This window comes from Hermetia illucens, chromosome 3 (genome assembly GCF_905115235.1).
Source record: "Hermetia illucens chromosome 3, iHerIll2.2.curated.20191125, whole genome shotgun sequence".
Taxonomy (NCBI): domain Eukaryota; kingdom Metazoa; phylum Arthropoda; class Insecta; order Diptera; family Stratiomyidae; genus Hermetia; species Hermetia illucens.
This window is the reverse complement of record NC_051851.1, coordinates 173,651,550-173,669,485: the sequence shown is the minus strand read 5'-3', so window position 1 is coordinate 173,669,485 and position 17,936 is coordinate 173,651,550. Positions and strand designations below refer to the sequence as shown.

The 17,936-nt window shown below is 47.6% G+C and overlaps 1 protein-coding gene across 4 annotated transcripts in view; it reads left to right on the top strand.

Annotated features, from left to right (window-relative positions):
• Positions 1-17,936, top strand: part of LOC119650696 (protein madd-4) — a 276,121-nt gene that overhangs the window by 204,708 nt on the left and 53,477 nt on the right. For 3 of the 4 annotated variants that reach the window (XR_005249352.1, XM_038053678.1, XM_038053676.1), the window contains 4 exons: positions 699-1,876; positions 1,978-2,041; positions 12,054-12,150; positions 12,550-12,669. Coding sequence is in view for 3 of the 4 variants with exons in the window: in XM_038053678.1 (XP_037909606.1) it covers positions 699-1,876; positions 1,978-2,041; positions 12,054-12,150; positions 12,550-12,669 (1,459 nt within the window). In the remaining variant the exon portion in view is untranslated. The remainder of the gene's footprint in view (positions 1-698; positions 1,877-1,977; positions 2,042-12,053; positions 12,151-12,549; positions 12,670-17,936) is intronic. The other variant, XM_038053677.1, reaches the window with a different exon arrangement.

Below are 17,936 nucleotides of genomic sequence, written 5' to 3'. Positions count from 1 at the left end.
GCGCATTTTCCTGCTGCGAATAAACGCAGCCAGCTCACTCTCCATTTTCACTATCTCCTCGTTTCGTTCGTTTTTATTCTCCATTTGGGTTGTTTACCAGCGCATCGTGTGCAAGGGAGCGGGCCGCAATAGTCAGGAGCGAGTATACCCTCGGGGACACAGCCTCTACCCCAGTTCCCTGAGGCCTGACCCACGCTTAGCTGATCCCGGAATTCACGGACGGATCAGCGCTCGCTCGAGGCAACGCGGGCTACTAACACCGGTTCAATGCACACTACCCGACCGGGCTCCCGAAGGGGCTGGCTCCTAATACACGCCACAACTACCACCTTGGCAGACTCACATCACCCCATCGACGTCGACAGGGAGTTGTCGACGGCTCCGGGGACTCCCAGTGTGCTCCGGCGTGTATCGGTCATTAACAGTTCGCTCTTCACCGAGAAACTTTCTCGAGGCTACTACCTAGGACGCAAGTATTGTGCCAGCTAGGGGGTCAGAACTACTTGCTCGGGCACCTCGGGGACGCCACTCCCCGTATCGTAAACGACCCGTGAAGGATCGTTGACGATCCCTGAGGGAAACTGCCTTTAAAGGATAAAAAGAAGGAAGAAAAGATACTTTAAATTTGGCACATCCTCCCTCCAGTGAAATTTAAAATTTCAGCAAAAAATTAACCCCATTGCTTTCCCATTTTCCAGATTCATGAAGGAAACCGAATGGTCACCGTGCAATGCAACCTGTGGCGAAGGATACCGAACGCGTAAATACGTTTGCAAAATTCTTCTTGAATTCTCCAAAACACTGGCAACATTAAACGACTCTTTATGTGAAGGACCAAAACCACCCGATGAAATCGAGCGATGTATCGTTGAGCCTTGCTCCCTTGCCTTCGGCTACGATGAATCCTATCCAAAAGATTCAATACGTGTTGGAGTTTCCGAACCAGGCAAAACTTATGTATGGCGAGAACAAGGTTACACAAGTTGCAGTGCATCCTGTTTGGGAGGTGTCGAGGAATTAATTATTCAATGTGTTCGAGAAGACACCGGCAAAGGGGTATCTCCGTATTTATGCTCACCCGAAACAAAACCAGAGGCAAGAGTTCGTACCTGTAATGACCGACCGTGTCCACCTCGATGGAATTACTCGGACTTCACGCCATGCTCGAAATCCTGTGGTATTGGAATTCGAACCAGAGAGGTGACTTGTATTCACGAAGTCACAAGAGGTGGGGAGAATACAATGGTTGTCCCGAATACAATGTGCCCGCAACCACCTCCAGCTGATAGACAATACTGCAATGTCCTTGATTGTCCGGTTCGATGGGAAGTTTCCGAATGGTCGAAATGCTCACAGTCCTGCGGTTATGGGATCAAGGAGCGTCGCGTTGAATGCAAACAGATTATGGCCCAGGAACATAAAATCGAACGGCCTGAATCGATGTGTCCTAGTGCACGACCCCCAGATAAGAAACCATGCAATGTTAAACCTTGCCCACCGGAAGATCCTAGGCCCACAATATCCGTTAGCAACTCCACATACATTCAGCATGACCCGAAAAAGACGAAAATCACATTGAAAATCGGGGGCGCTGCTGAGGTTTTTTTTGGGACACAGGTCAAAATCAAATGTCCTGTCAAGCGATACAATCGGACGAAAATCCGTTGGAGCAAGGACCATAAGTTTCTCACGAAATCGAAGAAAATCAAAATTTCGAAGAAAGGAGCATTACGAATTTTAGGAATAACATTCCGCGATGCCGGCGTTTATATGTGCCACGCAGGACTAAGTACGGCCGAGATTAATATCGATGTAAAGCCAAAACCAGGAGGCGTTCAACCAGACGTGGATTACAGTAACTTGAAGGAGGATTCGGGTTAGTCCTATTTGATTTTCCTCTTTAATATGATGTTGTGAATAGTGAAGTCCTTTGAGGCTGATACTGAACTTCATGGAAATCTTTTTGTACTTTTACAGACCGCTCAGTTCGGGATAGAAGTGGGACGGAATTTCTCACTTCGGCGGATAACACTGAAAAAAGGTATGTATTTGTTAAATTTATGTATCCATGCATATGTTGGAGTTCCTAGCAATGCCTATTTTGAACGCTCGTGTTCATTTGACTGACCGACTTCCTGGTAATTTAATGGGCTTCTGTTGCTCGTACAAAAAGGAATATGGTCCCAGCATTCGACTTAACCGTGAAAGAAAATGAAAGATTTGTTGTCCTGTTTCCTAATCATCAATGTAGATATTCGAACGTAGTCTATATTGGACTTTAAAGAAGGAAAAATCCTATAAAAAAAATTACGGATATTCCATATGCGGGTAGATATAGTCGCCCCTTTCAGCCAGATAATGGGATAACTTGAAAAAAGGACTTTGAAGAGCTTCAGTCTTCAAGAGCAAACTTGAAGAATAACGATCATCGACCTAAATGGAAAATCAACCCAAATGGAAAAGTACCAGTGGGAGTATATGATTGCCTTCACCCCTTAGTGACGTATAGCGCGTAAACCACACCTACATGCCATCGTTCGCGGTTCCTTGAAATTCGTTTCTGATCCCCCCACGACTTCTCGAGACGCTCCCACTCCCGCTCTACTCTTCTGCGCCAAGTGCCCTCGCCAGCCGCCTTAGGAGGGTAGATTCTACTGCGTAGCGTAGCCAGAAATGCAATTGTCGCCCCTCCTTAATGTGTGACCTATCCACTGCCACTTTCGTCTTTCTATCACATCACATATGAGTCCCAAGCCTGTGCGCCGACCAAGTTCTTCGTTTGAGATAGTGTCAGGTCAGTGTACCATGATGGTACGATGCAGACAGGTATTGACAAAAGCTTGGAGCTTTTGAGTAACAGTGGAGTTCGCTTTCCATGTGCTACTCTCATATAGCAACACAGAAATAACAGGGGGTAGATAACTGCATTCCCAGACAGGGCAACAAAAGCGGATGTAGTCCTAATTCATCAGGCAACATCTAGTGTGGTGTCGCCGTCGGCAGAAACCAGGCTTCCTAGATGCACAAATTGATCGACACATTTGATACTCTTCCCATGAATGCACATAGGGAGGGTGCGACGACCCGTCAAACTGAAAACCTTGAATTTGCTGGTGTTTATCTTCAGTCCGACTCTACTTGCCCCTCCCTCCAAATCCAGAGCAATTTGGCCAAAATTCACGAACAGGTGAGAGATCAAACAGATGTCATCAAAGTAGTCGAGGGGTTTGAGGAAAGATGTCATCGTCCATTGAATTCCTTTACGTCCAGATAGGACAGCACCAAGAACGTCTCCAACAACATGACGAAATAATATCGGTGACAGAATACAACCCTGGGGGACTCCGCTTAGAACCTCAAAGTCATCTGGGATTTTACCTCGGTGCAGCACGTGACTTGTAATAGCTATTAGTTCCTCTGGAATACCCCTCCTACGTAGAGACCCCAGATTTCCCTCTGCTCACGCTATCGAAAACTTCCTCGAAAAGAATGAAGAATACGTCCAGCGACGATTTCCGCGCACTGTTCCGAAATGATCCGTAGGGTGTTGATGAGGTCGATGAAGGAAGATCCCGAGGGGAAACCAGTCTGCTCCCTGTTCGAGACGTTCTTTGATACGCTCCAGGATTGTTTTGACTTTTATCTTTGCGACGGCAAGGAATATGCAGACACCGCTCCAATTGTCACACTCAAAACGGGTGCCCTGTTTTTGGAATCCTAACGATTATCCCCTTCTTCCACTCTCTGGAAAAGACCTCTGATTCTCAAGTTCTCCGTACGAGTGGATGCAGTAAAGAGCAGGTTCAACGATAAATAATTCTACGGGAAGACCGTCAAACCCAGCGGCTTTAATCCGTTTGAGTGCATTGACGGTCGAAAATGTTTCTCTTTTACTTGGAGGAGCAGTCCGTATCCACATGTTAGGGTGACCAGCCATTTCAACCACAAGAGGAGAAACCTCACCGAATTTAATAAGGTTATGGACCCTGGTGAAAAGTTTTTTCCACCTCTTCAGTTGTTCATCATCGTGAATGAGAAGCCAACCGTTAACGTCCTTACAGGATCATCGAAAGATTGGCAAACGCATGCTCTTTCATGATGCGGTACACAGCTCTGAAATCGTTGCGATCTGCAGCATCTGTCGCTTCCCTGACCAGCGAAATAGCAAATTCTCTTTTGTCACCGCGTACACTAACTTTCTGGGATTTCGGTCGGTACAGGAGTGCGAGCGCGTCAAACCAGTCACCACCTGCAGCGGTCAGTAGAGTCTTCAACCCTTTTCGTTCATCGATCCGCTTCCAAGCAGTCAACGGGATCTTATGACGCCCTTTTGAGATGTGCCGACAAACTGTGCAGCACCTGAGAAAAGAGCATTTTTGGTAGCGACCTCGATATTCTCAGGCGCGTTACTCAAAAGATCTGCCGTTCGATCAGCGAGATAGCTCTCCCACTGTCGAGCCACAGTTGGGTCGTACAAGCGGCTGATGTTGAACTTAGGGGGTTGCAGCTCCCCATCCCTGGGAGAAGTAACGGAAGCAACACACAAGCGAACGTAAGCGACCATCAGATAGTGAGTGTTCGAGACGGATGTCATCGCCTCTTTTATTACATACATCCAGAAGAACACTCCTAAATCTGCTGCTGATTGCGAAGTGGTCGATGAAACCCAACTGACCTTATGGCAGATTCTGTGTTCGAACCGTGCACCACCGATAACGAGGCAGTGGAAGTAGCAGAAATCCTCGAACCTCCCACCATTACCGCTCCGGTCGTCAAGACCGTGCTTCCCCATCACATGTGCGAGCAAGATGTTGTCAGACCCCCCCTTGGCATTCAGATCACCCATCATGATGACAATGTCACCTTTAGGAAGCTTTCCGTGAATCGTGGTTAATTGCTCATAGAATGCATCCTCCTCCACTACATCGGAAGTCTCCGCTGGTATGTAGCATTGTATAACTGTGATGCTCCTTAATCTGGACCGAAATCTTGCAGTCAGAAGTCAGGCAAAAACCGGCGCACAGGTGAAGAGAGCACACCATGCGGTAGCCGTTAAAAGCAACCCAACACCGGATTCGTATATACTATCACTTTGCTTTTCAAAGTGCAAAAGTACATTGCCAAGAAGGAGAGGAGTACTCTGCAGAGTCCCACCATCTTATTTCGCTTAGGCCCAAAGTGTCCAGTTTATATCACTGGAATTTCCACTCAAGTTAGAGAAAACGAGCATTCTGGGGACCCTCGTTACCGTTGTCAAGGAGCGTGCGTACATCCCAAAAACCAATCATACTCCTTTTCGGTAGCCAAAAATCGTTGCCGTCAGGTCAGTCCCTAACCGTAGCGTTGTTGATGTTTCGTTAGCAGTAGAGTCTCAAAATTTCCAGGGTACTAGCCTACAAATCTCTATCCCTTTTAGGTGCCTTTAGATGCACTGTCTGGCCCAAGAGTTTACGTCGTTGCTCATGGACGACCAGGAGTATTTATCAGTGGCTAATCGGTTCGTCGTCCTGATGCCTGGGTGAACAAGATCGTGCATTGCTTTAAATACTTCCCTGGGATCGGCTGGAATGAATGGGTCCCTTATCTGAGGTCTTGCAGATTAAATAAGAGTTTAAGCCGAAAATAGGAAACTCCCTGCATTTGTATTTGGAGTTTGCCTTCAGGTTCTGAAGCTCTGCGTTGTCTTTTTGTGCCTCGACGATTGCCGTATAATCGACCGCAGCGGGGACTGTCACCTCCGAGATTCGAGACAAAGCGTCCACAACAACATTGTCTTTTCTAGGCACCTGCTGGATATCAGAAGTAAACTGGTTGATATAGCTCAAGTGCCGAAGTTGGCGAGGAGGCGCTTTATCGGGCTTTTGTCTAAGCGCGAAAGTAAGGGGTTTGTGGTCCGTGAACACTGTAAACGGCCTGCCCTCAAGAGAGAAACGGAAGTATTTTATGGCGCGGAGAGTAGCTCACGATCGTAGGCGCTATAGTTGCATTGAGTCGGGTTTCTTTGTAAAGAAGCTCAACTATTGCCAGATTTTATTCATCCGTTGGGGAAGAGCGGCGATTACCGCTGTACCTAAGGCAACGAGGAACAAAACTAGGGGTGCATCCGGCTGAGGAAATGCCAGCAGGGTTGCATCAACAAGCTGTTGTTTGACCGACTCAAACGCATGGATGGCCACAGTAGACCACACAACCTCAAGGGAGTATTTAGTTTTGGGCATAGACCAGTAGGCGTTCAGGATCGCTTGGTGGTGAGCGGGCTTGGGGAAGAAACAACAATAGAAGTTTAGCATGCCCAAGAACCTTCGCAGATCCTTTACCGTATGTTGGTAGAGGAAAGCTCTTTATCGCTTCAACCTTGCCTGGGTGAGGTTGTATATCGTCAGGGGTTATGAAGTTGTCAAGAAATGTTACCTGGCTCTAAGAGAATCTGCGTTTCTCAACGTTCAGGACAAGTCCGGCCTGAAGAAGACTTTGAAAAATGCACTCAAGATGTTGCAAGTGCTCAGATTCTGAATAAGAAGCGACCAAAGCATCATCCATGCAAACGAAATTAAAATTCAAGTTTCGCAAGACAGAGTGGATGAACCTCTGGAAAGTCTGCGTAGCGTTGCATAAGCCGAAAGTCGTCCTAGGAAACTCGAAGAGTCCGAGAGGTGTGCAGATAGGCGTTTTTGGAATGTCTTCGGGAGCAACAGAAATTTGGTGGAACGCCTTGACTAGATCCAAGGTCGTAAAAACATGGCAGTTCGTAGGTGAGTGTGCCTAATCATAGATGAAACGGGATATCGGTCTAGAACTGTCTGAGCATTCGGACGCCTATAATATCCACATGATCGCCATTCGCCATTTGTTTGAGGGACCAAATGAAGTGGAGTCGCCAGGTATCATGTTTCATCAAGTCCTCAAACTGTTTCTTTGCAACAGCAAAACTTCTGGGGTGAAAGTGACGCACTTTTAAAAAGATTGTATAGCCGGTAGTGTTGATGTGGTGTTGCACATCGTGCTTAACCGGCTGGGAGAAATTAGGTTCCGCAGTCATGTTGCGATCGGTCGTTGTCGGCAACATCCTCGAAAATGATCAAAAAACTGTCATTTTGCAGGTAAAAATTTTCCCTGACGTCTGAAATGAGGTTGCGGTGTCTATCAAAGCCTTATTTTGCAAGTCCACCCGCAGCCCATAGTGACGCAGGAAGTCTGTGCCTAACATGGGGATTCTAATGTCCGCGAGAACGAAACGCCACGAAAACGTTCGGCGCAGTCCGAGACTCACTTCCACCTGCCTATAGCTATAGGAGCGGATGGAAGAAGAGTTCGCGGCAGCCAGTCGTAGATTTTGCGGAATTAGGATGTCCGGACGGGATACAGGGAAAACCGCCACCTCAGCATCTGTGTCGGTCAGGAAGCAACATCTGCTTAAGGGGTCGAAGATTGTAAGGCGACGTGATACTGCTTTTCGGGTAGCCGTCGCCGAGGTACCCAGCGAGGCCAGTTTTCCATTGCGTTAAAATTGCATTCGGTTGTTCACTTAGTCGCTCTTCAGTCTTCCGCTTCTTTGCTTCTTTCAGCAGCTCCATTCTGTCTTTAGGGTATAACCTTTCCATTTCTTTGCGCTCTTCTTGCGCATGCTTCTCTTAGCAACTAGGTTTGTAGGCCATGCCAAAGTCGCCTAAAGCAATCTCTCTTCCTCCTACGAATGGCCTCCTTTATTCTACCACGCAACGTCCTATAATCTCGTTCGAGCTCCTCGTGATCGGGTTTTCCCCCGGATCGCTGGAACTGCCTTCGTGCTCGATGGCATGCCGATTTTGTTCCGCGATTTCGCTATTCGCTATTCCTCCAATAGTTTGGCTGTTTACTTGCAAGCTCTCGCCTCCGGAGCATAGCAGCGCCGCATGCCTCGGCCACCCATTGTACGATTCTCGATGCCATTTCGGTCATCGTGCCATTCAGGTCATCATGGCCTCCCAAAGCTTCAGTGGACGTATCTTCCTCGAATGCCCTCGCAGTCCAGCCCGGAATTCCTACTCGCTTTCTGGGAACAGTCAACCCGCCACTTGGCCCACCAGCGACTTTTATTAAAATCACCTGGTGGTCGCTGTGGGTATAATGCTCGCTGACATACCAGGTAGTTCTCCTTGCCAATGCGGTGCTCACATACGTGAAGTCACCCGCTATGATTTTCGAAGTATGACTCCTTGCGTCCAGCACCAAATGGTGCAGCATCTCCTCGTACTGCGGACATGTTGAACTCCGTATTTCCAATGGTACCAGCAAATCGTCGAGACTGACGAGGGTTCCGGCGTGCGATTACCCGAACGCCATTTCGGGAAGCAGACCCCGACCATGATTACGATCGAGATCAACTTCCCGAATGCGAAGTACCAACCATCGCTGCGAGCTTTGTTGTCTCCATGGACTTAAGCTCGTTTGTTTTCCGAGCTGTGTCTCGGGAAACTTCCGCGACCACAGGGCTCGCATACACCTTGGGTACTTTGTCAGCCGTGGCGGACAACATCTCCACCGATCTCGAGTCCGCGCAGGCCAGGAGGTTTGAGTACTCTCCGGGGGTTTTTGCAGCTAGAGAGACCTTAGGAGCTCAGAGTCGACCTTATTCCCACCCAGTTGCTTCATTTCTCGAAGCATTATGGTGCCATTGCGTGGAGGTTCTCTTGATCACTTGATGTTAGCTCAGTCGACAAAGTTGCTGGCCACTCTGCTTCCTTGCGACCTCTGAGCACCATGCGGCCTTCAACAGGGATAACTTGAGCAACAGCAGCTCCAACTCAACTCACGACTTCTTCGACGAACCAAAGACCCTGTAGCAGCGAAAACTGCAAGAATTGGGGTGGGGTAGTTTGGTCATAACCCCTCACAGCTACAGTACTTACAAGGACTGCCTAAAGAAGTACAAGTCGGCCATCAGGACCGCCAAGAGGCGGTCTTGGCTAGACTATTGTCAGAACATTGAAAGCACTAGTGAATCCGCGAGGCTCAATAAGATTCTGTCCAAGGAACATAAGAGTCCATCCTTCCTTAAAAAGTCGGAAGGCTCCTGGACGGAATCTTCTAGCGAAACCTTGGAGCTGCTGGTGCAAACGCACTTTCCCTCCAGCGAGGAGGACTGTGAGTCAGAACCTCGCTTGGAGGGTTTGCGGCAACCCCAGCTGTGCGAGACTATCAAATCGATAATTACCGGGGATAGGATCGGCTGGGCTATAAACAGCTTCTCCGCATACAAATCTCCAGGCCCAGATGGCATAATGCCAGTCATGCTACAGAAGCAGCAGGAAAGGGTTGTGCCGTGGCTTGTTGAGATTTACCGGAGCTGCATCAGTTTAGGATACGTACCGCAGTCCTGAAGGTGCGCACGGGTGGTTTTCATACCGAAAGCGGGCAGGCGCGGTCATGAGTCCGCGAAGCACTTTCGACCAATCAGCCTGACCTCTTTCGTGCTGAAGACCCTAGAACGTGTCCTGGACATTCACATAAGGACGATTATGGAGAGAACGCCTTTCTCTAAGTCCCAGCATGCCTACCTCAAAGGAAAATCCACAGAAACCGCCCTCCACGAGGTAATTGGCACGGTTGAGCGGTCGCTGCAATACAAGCAGTATACCCTTCCTGCCTTCTTGGATATAGAAGGAGCTTTCAACGACGTCCAGGACGCCATCAAGGAAGCCTTGACCGGTATTGGATTGGAGGGGTATCTCACGCATTGGATTATATCCATGCTGAGTACCAGGATAATCCAGTCCGATCTGGGAGGCAACCACTTGACCAGAGCTGTGAACAGAGGCACGCCCCAGGGTGGTGCTATCTCACCGGTGCTCTGGTTAATAGTAATGGACAAAATTTTATGTACATTGGACAGCAGCGGGGTGAAGGTGGTGGCGTATGCTGACGACTTGGTGATATTAGTATCAGGGATCTTTCTGTCCATTATGAGCGACATCATGGAAGGGGCGTTGCGAAAGGTGTGCCTGTGGGCCGCAAGATGCGAACCCTACCAAAACGCAACTGATGCTATTCACCACCAAGATAAGGATACCTGAATTCCATCTACCACGACTGAATGAACAAAGATTGATTCTTTCCTCTAATGTAAAGTATCTGGGTGTAATCCTGGATCCTAAGCTAAATTGGAGGTTGAACATAGAACTGAGGGTTAAGAAGGCCTGTATAGCCTTCTATGCCTGTAAGAGAACCTTTACGAAGAAATGGGGTCTCCGGCCGAGGATGGTTCTCTGGATGTACACCGCTGTAGTGCGTCCGATCCTGACGTACGGGTCTATTGTATGGTGGCAGGCTTTGAAGAAGAAATACAATAGAACGAAGCTTAATAGGATTCAAAGAACCGCGTGCGCAGGTGCTACGGGGTCTCTGCAGTCCTGCCCGGCAGATGCTCTCAATGTACTCCTGCATCTCCTCCCCTTAGACCTCCACATCAAATATGTTGCAGCGTGCAGTGCCGTCAGACTACGTGAGTCCGGATGCTGGGCAGCGATGTCCTACGGCCACAGCAACATTCTAGATGAAATACCTCGAGAAATCTAGGCATCCCCCACGGACTATGTCACACGCAAGCTGAACTTCACGAGAAACTTTGCTGTGGACCTTCCAACCAGGGCAAACTGGACCGGCGGCGCGTTGCAAGACTATGACACGGTATTCTTTACGGACGGATCAAAGATGGCCTATGGAGTCGGCGCGGGGGTTTTCTCGAATACACATCGAATGTATCCAAGTCATATGGTCTCCCAGGTTTCGCCAATGTATTCCAGGCGGAAGTTCTGGCGATATTGGAAGTCTGTCGATGGCTGGGGCGTGATTCGAGCCCCAAGCGTAACATAGCCATTCTGACTGACAGCTAAGCGGCCATCAAGGCCTTGTACTCAACGTCATCTTCCCGGTTGGTGGGGCAGTGCAGAGACGCGCTCAATCATTTGGGCGGCACGCTCAAGGTCACTCTCCTCTGGGTTCCCGGGCATAGGAACATAGAGGGGAATGAGCGGGCTGACGGATTGGCCAGGCAAGGCTCTGCTCTTGGCAGTCCCTCGGAAAATACAGTCGGTGTTCCGCTGGCGGCTGTCGGGGGCCGAGTCTACTCGCACTACCTAGCAGCCGCGGGCCTGAGATGGCGAAGGCTTACAAGCTGTGCCAAATCAAGGAGAATTTGGTCCGCTTATAACATAGCCCGATCACGAGAACTCCTGTGCCAGACGCGTGCAAATGCATTCAAGATTACGGCAGTCTGCACGGGGCACTGGCCCATAGGGGACCATGCCGCTAGGCTCGGCTTTCCCTACAACTCGCATTGCCGAAGCTGCGGAGGAGGAAGGGAAACCCTCATGCGCTTTCTCTGCGATTGCCCGGCTCTGGCTCGAGTCAGGCTGCGGACACTGGGTAAACCATTCTTTGGGGACCTCAGTGAGATTTCTAGCTACAGGGTCGGAGAGCTGCTTTCCTTCGTGAATACTACAGGCTGGCTCTGAAGATCCAAGCCAGTTGGACTCTGCTTCCCTGTTCCTATAACAAGAGTCACGGTCTTAGGAGTTTGTGGCATCAAAACGGCGCACCAAAGCGCTAATTGGGCTCCTCGCAGCGGCCACTGATACCTACCTACCTACCTACAGTACTTTATGACCACGCAAGTATGCGGGCACCTTAGGACTCAGAAAGTTAACATTGATCCTTACAATTCCCCTACTCGTAAATACATCATTTTTCAACTTTATCCTGTATATTATATTCTTATGTACAAAGGACCCTGTAAAAGGGCGCACGAAACATATCATGTTAACACTAAAATATTTTCCATATCAGAAATCATGTCATAGCTTAACTCCCTGAAATATGATCCTAGTTCCTTCCAACGTAGCACATGTCTCCAAGAATAAACCCAGCCATTGTGAACCGATAATGTCGTTGCAGTCTGAACCCTGGTATATTGCACATTCTCGTTACTTCCACATATGCTTCAAAACATACTAACAACATAATATCCTTATTGTGGACCTGGCACAATTTATCCTTTTTATCCTTGACTTTTCCAGCACAACTAACAGCCGAAAAAAGTTACGTGAACGAAGCAGAAATCGACAAAAGCCAGATGGTATGCAGCATGCCGATAGCAGCATAATGGACGACGAGGTATGTAGCGTATCCTGCAACATAAACATAGAAAAGACATAAATAATGCTGGCAATGTACAATGCACAATTTGTGATTACAAGAAATAGAGTAAGTAGCCGGGAAGTCCTTGTACCTATGTACCCGCGGGGAGGTATCTGAGATCAATTGAATTACTCTCCGCACTGAAGAAAGCCAGGAAATAGGAATAAACCTTGCCTCCTTCCGCTGAGATAAACGCCAGATCAGACAATCTGCCATCCTGCAGTACACAAAGGCTCGAAATCGAAATAAGGAAAGAAAGGCATCTGTGCCGAAGCAACGCTTTCTGTCCGTTTTACAATTCACTCTTGAATGTACACCTACCATTCCTGTATTCCTGAATTCCATCCATTTATAGAATTTTCAATTTCTCCACAGTCACAGCCAACGGAACGTCTAAAAGATGGTCTGCCACAGACAGCAGCAAGTAGTGCAGGAAGTCGTTCAGTTAAGATACCATCGATGCCTCATTTTCGGGCTCTCTTGAATAGTTTACAGGTGAGAGATTCTGAATAAAGAAGTGCACATCAACACCACAATATCAAAATCGTTGGATTCGGGATTGGGATTGAAGCGAGCTCGCAACAGAACAAACAGACAACCAACATAAAAACAGATATAAATCCAATTCAAGGAGAAACCTTTACAACACGAACTCATTCAGTCCCACGATATCCACTCGATGAATACAGATCAGAGCAAGTAGGACTCGCCACTGCTGATAGCGTCGGGGGTAGTGGTCCTAGTTGCGAGATACTCACCTTAGATAGAAGCCATCCTAGACAAAACACAATAATCGATAAATTTCCGTTTTATTTCGAGGGAAAATCCTTTCCCCTTTATTTTTCTATGTTTTTCCGAATTTGTTTTCACGAGTTCCGTTGTTGTTGCTGTGTTCGTTAGTATGTTGGTTTGCTTTTATGTTCTTTATCCTTTTTCGACCCCCCCGAAAGTGCTGCAGGAGGCGCTGTTCCGGGGGTAGTTTTCTCTCATTATTTTCCATAGTTGGTGTTGATGAATCTATACTTGTACGAGGCATATCAATTTCAGGCTGTCTTTTGCCAATAGATGGATGTTGTGCTGATGTGCTTCTGCTTAGTTTTGTTTTCCATTCAGACGCTTTTCAGGATTCAGTTTGCCTCTTATTTGGAATGTTTACTGTTTGATCGCTTCTCTTTCTTCTTTTCATGGTTGATTGATTTTTATAGAAAGACAACAATTAGGAGACGATTGAATTCGTGTTCATACAAAGTAGACATAGCTGATCCCAATTTTCGTTGTTTGATGTTTCTTTGTGACTTTATGGGCAAAACGTTCCTTTCTGAGTTTTGAACTGAGAGACTGGCTGACAGCTAGGCTGAGTGCAAGGACGGGGGCATGTTCATCGAAATTCCTGTTTTTAACAAGCACAGCTCAAAGTTCTTATCAAAAATGCTACGTAACGAGTATGAAATGCTTGAGTTGGCATCAATTCTTGAAATTCAATGGAACTGCAGAAGGAGTCGAGTGGATTTATCGACAATTTATAGCATCTTTCTGGGAAAGTTGATTTAAGAGGGGAGAAAAACATTGACAGCTCGGAAACTTTTGAATCCATTCTACGAAATTTATTCTAATTTTTCCAGGACAATAGCTTTGCTGGTTCAGAAATATTCACTTTGAAATTCAGAGTTAAAATGTCAGGGAAAGGCTTTCAAAATAACGTAACTCAAGGCAGTGGCAATAACAGCAACTATGTAATAAATGTTGCGAAAACTGGTAAGTATGGTATTCCCAAAACGATAAACATGTTCGAGACACAACAAACCGCACATCAATTCGACGACCGTCTGTCCGAGAAACCCCGGAGATTGTCAATTCAGTAAGATGGAGGAGAAAGGACGAATCAGACAATGCATTTTTAGAATTTCAATTTATCCTGTTGTTATCCGGAAAACCAGTGGGACCTATTTTGACCATTTCGCCCTTAGTATGCATATTTGACATTTGAGCAAAGTTCGGTTACTTATAGTCACTCGCCAAGAACAGAATATGGACGAATAAGGGAGCGTGCCAGCAAACCACTTCCTCCAACCGTTTGGTCGAGCGAGCCCCGCGTTAGCAACCAGCTCAGCTTCAACAATGCCTTGACAGTTGAGTAACCTTAGACATGAGTGTGTGTGTGTTTTAGGTGGGGGAGAGGCAAAGCCTCTGAGCACTCAGACCTTAGTGGTTCATTGTACTCGATTCCCCTGTTTACCGGAATCTCCCGGATTCGTTAATGTATCGCTGGATTTCCGTTAGTGGATGTATGCTACCCGCTGCAGTTGGAGCACATCAGCACCAAAAACCTTATGTCTGATGTCTGATGCGTCTATAGGCGGGGCACTCACATAGCAAATGTTCCGTGGATTCCGCTTCCTCATTAGAGGATGGACACGTATCATCTTGGATAATTTCTATTCTGAACATATCATCATCATCAACGGCGCAACAACCGGTATCCGGTCTAGGCCTGCCTTAATAAGGAACTCCAGACATCCCGGTTTTGCGCCGAGGTCCACCAATTCGATATTCCTAAAAGCTGTCTGGCGTCCTGACCCACGCCATCGCTCCATCTTAGGCAGGGTCTGCCTCGTTTTCTTTTTCTACCATAGATATTGCCCTTATAGACTTTCCGGGCGGGATCATCCTCATCCATACGGATTAAGTGACCCATTGAGCCGGATTTTATCCACAACCGGACGGTCATGGTATCGCTCATAGATTTCGTCATTGTGTAGGCTACGGAATCGTCCATCCTCATGTAGGGGGCCAAAAATTCTTCGAAGGATTCTTCTCTCGAACGCGGCCAAGAGTTCGCAATTTTTCTTGCTAAGAACCCAAGTTTCCGAGGAATACATGAGGACTGGCAAGATCATAGTCTTGTACAGTAAGAGCTTTGACCCTAGGGTGAGACGTTTCGAGCGGAACAGTCTTTGTAAGCTGAAGTAGGCTCTGTTGGCTGACAACAACCGTGCGCGGATTTCATCATCGTAGTTGTTATCGGTTGTGATTTTCGACCCTAGATAGGAGAAATTGTCAACGGTCTCAAAGTTGTATTCTCCTATCCTTATTCTTCTTCGTGTTTGTGTTTGACCAGTGCGGTTTGATGTTGTTGGTTGATTCGTCTTCGGTGCTGACGTTGCCACCACATATTTTGTCTTGTCTTCATTGATGTGCAGCCCAAGATCTCGCGCCGCCTGCTCGATTTGGGCGAAGGCAGTTTGTACATCTCGGGTCCTTCTTCCCATGATGTCGATATCGTCAGCATAGGCCAGTAGTTGGGTGGACTTGAAGAGGATCGTACCTCTTGCATTTACCTCGGCATCACGGATCACTTTCTCGAGGGCCAGGTGAAAGAAGACGCATGATAGGGCATCCCCTTGTCGTAGACCGTTGTTGATGTCGAATGGCCTTGAGAGTGATCCTGCTGCTTTTATCTGGCCTCGCACATTGGTCAGGGTCAGCCTAGTCAGTCTTATTAATTTCGTCGGGATACCGAATTCTCTCATGGCCGTGTACAGTTTTACCCTGGCTATGCTATCATAGGCGGCTTTAAAATCGATGAACAGATGGTGCAACTGTTGTCCATATTCCAACAGTTTTTCCATCGCTTGCCGCAGAGAGAAAATCTGATCTGTTGCTGATTTGCCTAGAGTGAAGCCTCTTTTGTATGGGCCAATGATGTTCTGGGCGTATGGGGCTATCCAATAAGATAGCGGAGATTATCTTATAAATGGTACTCAGCAACGTGATACCTCTATAATTGCTACACTGCGTGATATCTTCCTTTTTATGTGTGGGGCAGATAATGCCTCGTTGCCAATCGTCAGGCATTGATTCGCTGTCCCATACCTTGAGCACAAGTTGATAAACCAATTGGTGTAACTGGTCGCCTCCATATTTAACCAATTCGGCTGTAATTCCATCGGCTCCTGGCGACTTATGGCCGATGAATTGCACGGACTGTTTCTCCTAAACTTGATGGTGGCAGTATTTGTCCGTCGTCTTCAGTTGGCGGGACCTCCAACTCGCCGATGTTCTGGTTGTGCAGTAGTTCATCAAAGTACTCAACCCATCGCTTCAATACGCCCATTTTGTCGAAAATCAGATTTCCCTCTTTGTATCGACAGGATGAGCATCGAGGTGTATAAGGCTTCATCCTGCTGACTTGTTGATAAAACTTGCGCGCCTGGTGCTATTGCTCCCTATACTTTTCTAGTTCATCCAAGGCTTCCTTTTTCCGTCTGTGAAGTCGCTTCTCCACTCGTCAGAGTTCGTGATAAGTCTCTGCGCGTGCCCGCGTTCTTTGATAGTGCAACATTACTCGGTATGCGGCATTCTTCCGTTCCGTTGCTAGCTTACATTCATCGTCAAACCAGCCGTTCCGACTCCTTTTGCGGCTGGGTCCAAGTATGTTTGTGGCCGTATCCATGATAACGTTCTTCAGGTGATTGTGAAGATCATTTGTTGATGCTTCATCTCCAGGTCCTCTGTTGACTGCGGTTATTGCGGCATCCATTTCCCTCTTATAGGTGTCGCGGAGGACTGTGTTGTGGATGGCTTCAGTGTTCACTCTCACCTGATTGTCAGAGGGGATTCTAGGTGGTATTGTTATTCGAGCTCGAAGCACCATGCCAACGAGATAGTGATCCGAGTCTATATTGGCCCCCCTATATGTTCTGACATTCATCAAGGCTGAGAGGTGGCGGCGTTCGATCAACACGTGGTCAATTTGGTTGAAAGTGGTCCCGTCTGGAGAGGCCCACGTATGTTTGTGGACCGCTTTCCGCGCAAACCAGCTACTTCCAACAACCATTTCATGTGACCCTGCTAATTGAATAGTCCGCAGTCCGCTATCATTTGTTTTTTCGTGTAAGCTATGGGAGCCAACGTATCGCCTGAATACGGGCTCCTTCCCTACTTGGCAGTTAAAATCCCCAAGTACGATTTTGATATCATATCTGGGACAGGCTTCGAGGGTTCGTTCGACTGCCTCGTAGAAGGTATCCTTCTCCGACTCTGCAGTCTTCTCTGTAGGGGCGTGAACGTTAATGAGGCTTATATTTCTAAACTTGCCTCGCAAGCGCAGAGTGCATAGCCGTTTGCTTATGTTTTCAAAGCCGATAACAGCAGGTTTCATTTTTTGGCTGACTAAGAAACCTACTCCGAGCACATGGTTTACTGGATGACCGCTATAATATATGGTGTAGTGGCTCTTCTCCAGGAAACTGGTCCCTGTCCATCGCATCTCTTGCAACGCTGTTATATCAGCCCTATATTGGGACAGGGTATCGGCTAGCTGCTGGTCAGCTTCATCTCTGTACAGGGAGCGTACGTTCCATGAGAAAATGCGCAAATCTTTATTCCGTATTCGTTGCCGGGTCCGTCGTTTTAAAATCCGTCCTGTCCGAGGCTCCTGTTGTAGCTTCGTAACGAGTTGTTTTCCGTGTAGGGTTGTCAGCCCTACCCAAACCCCAACCTGGAGGACCAGTTGGTACAATTTGTCCCGTTTTTAGGCGCGGGAGACTCGCCTTCATCCTTCTCCGTCTGCAGTTAAGAAAGAGCTCCCAGCGGTCACCACGTGGAGCTGGAGATAGGGTTTGGTAGTAGAGCTGTTGGTGTTGGTTCAGCAGGCATTTCCCAGGTTTTATGCTCCATCGTGGGTACCAATCCACGTTTCGCCCTGGGACCTATACTACCCTTTGACCACCAAACATTCTGAGTTTTCAATTGATCTTCTA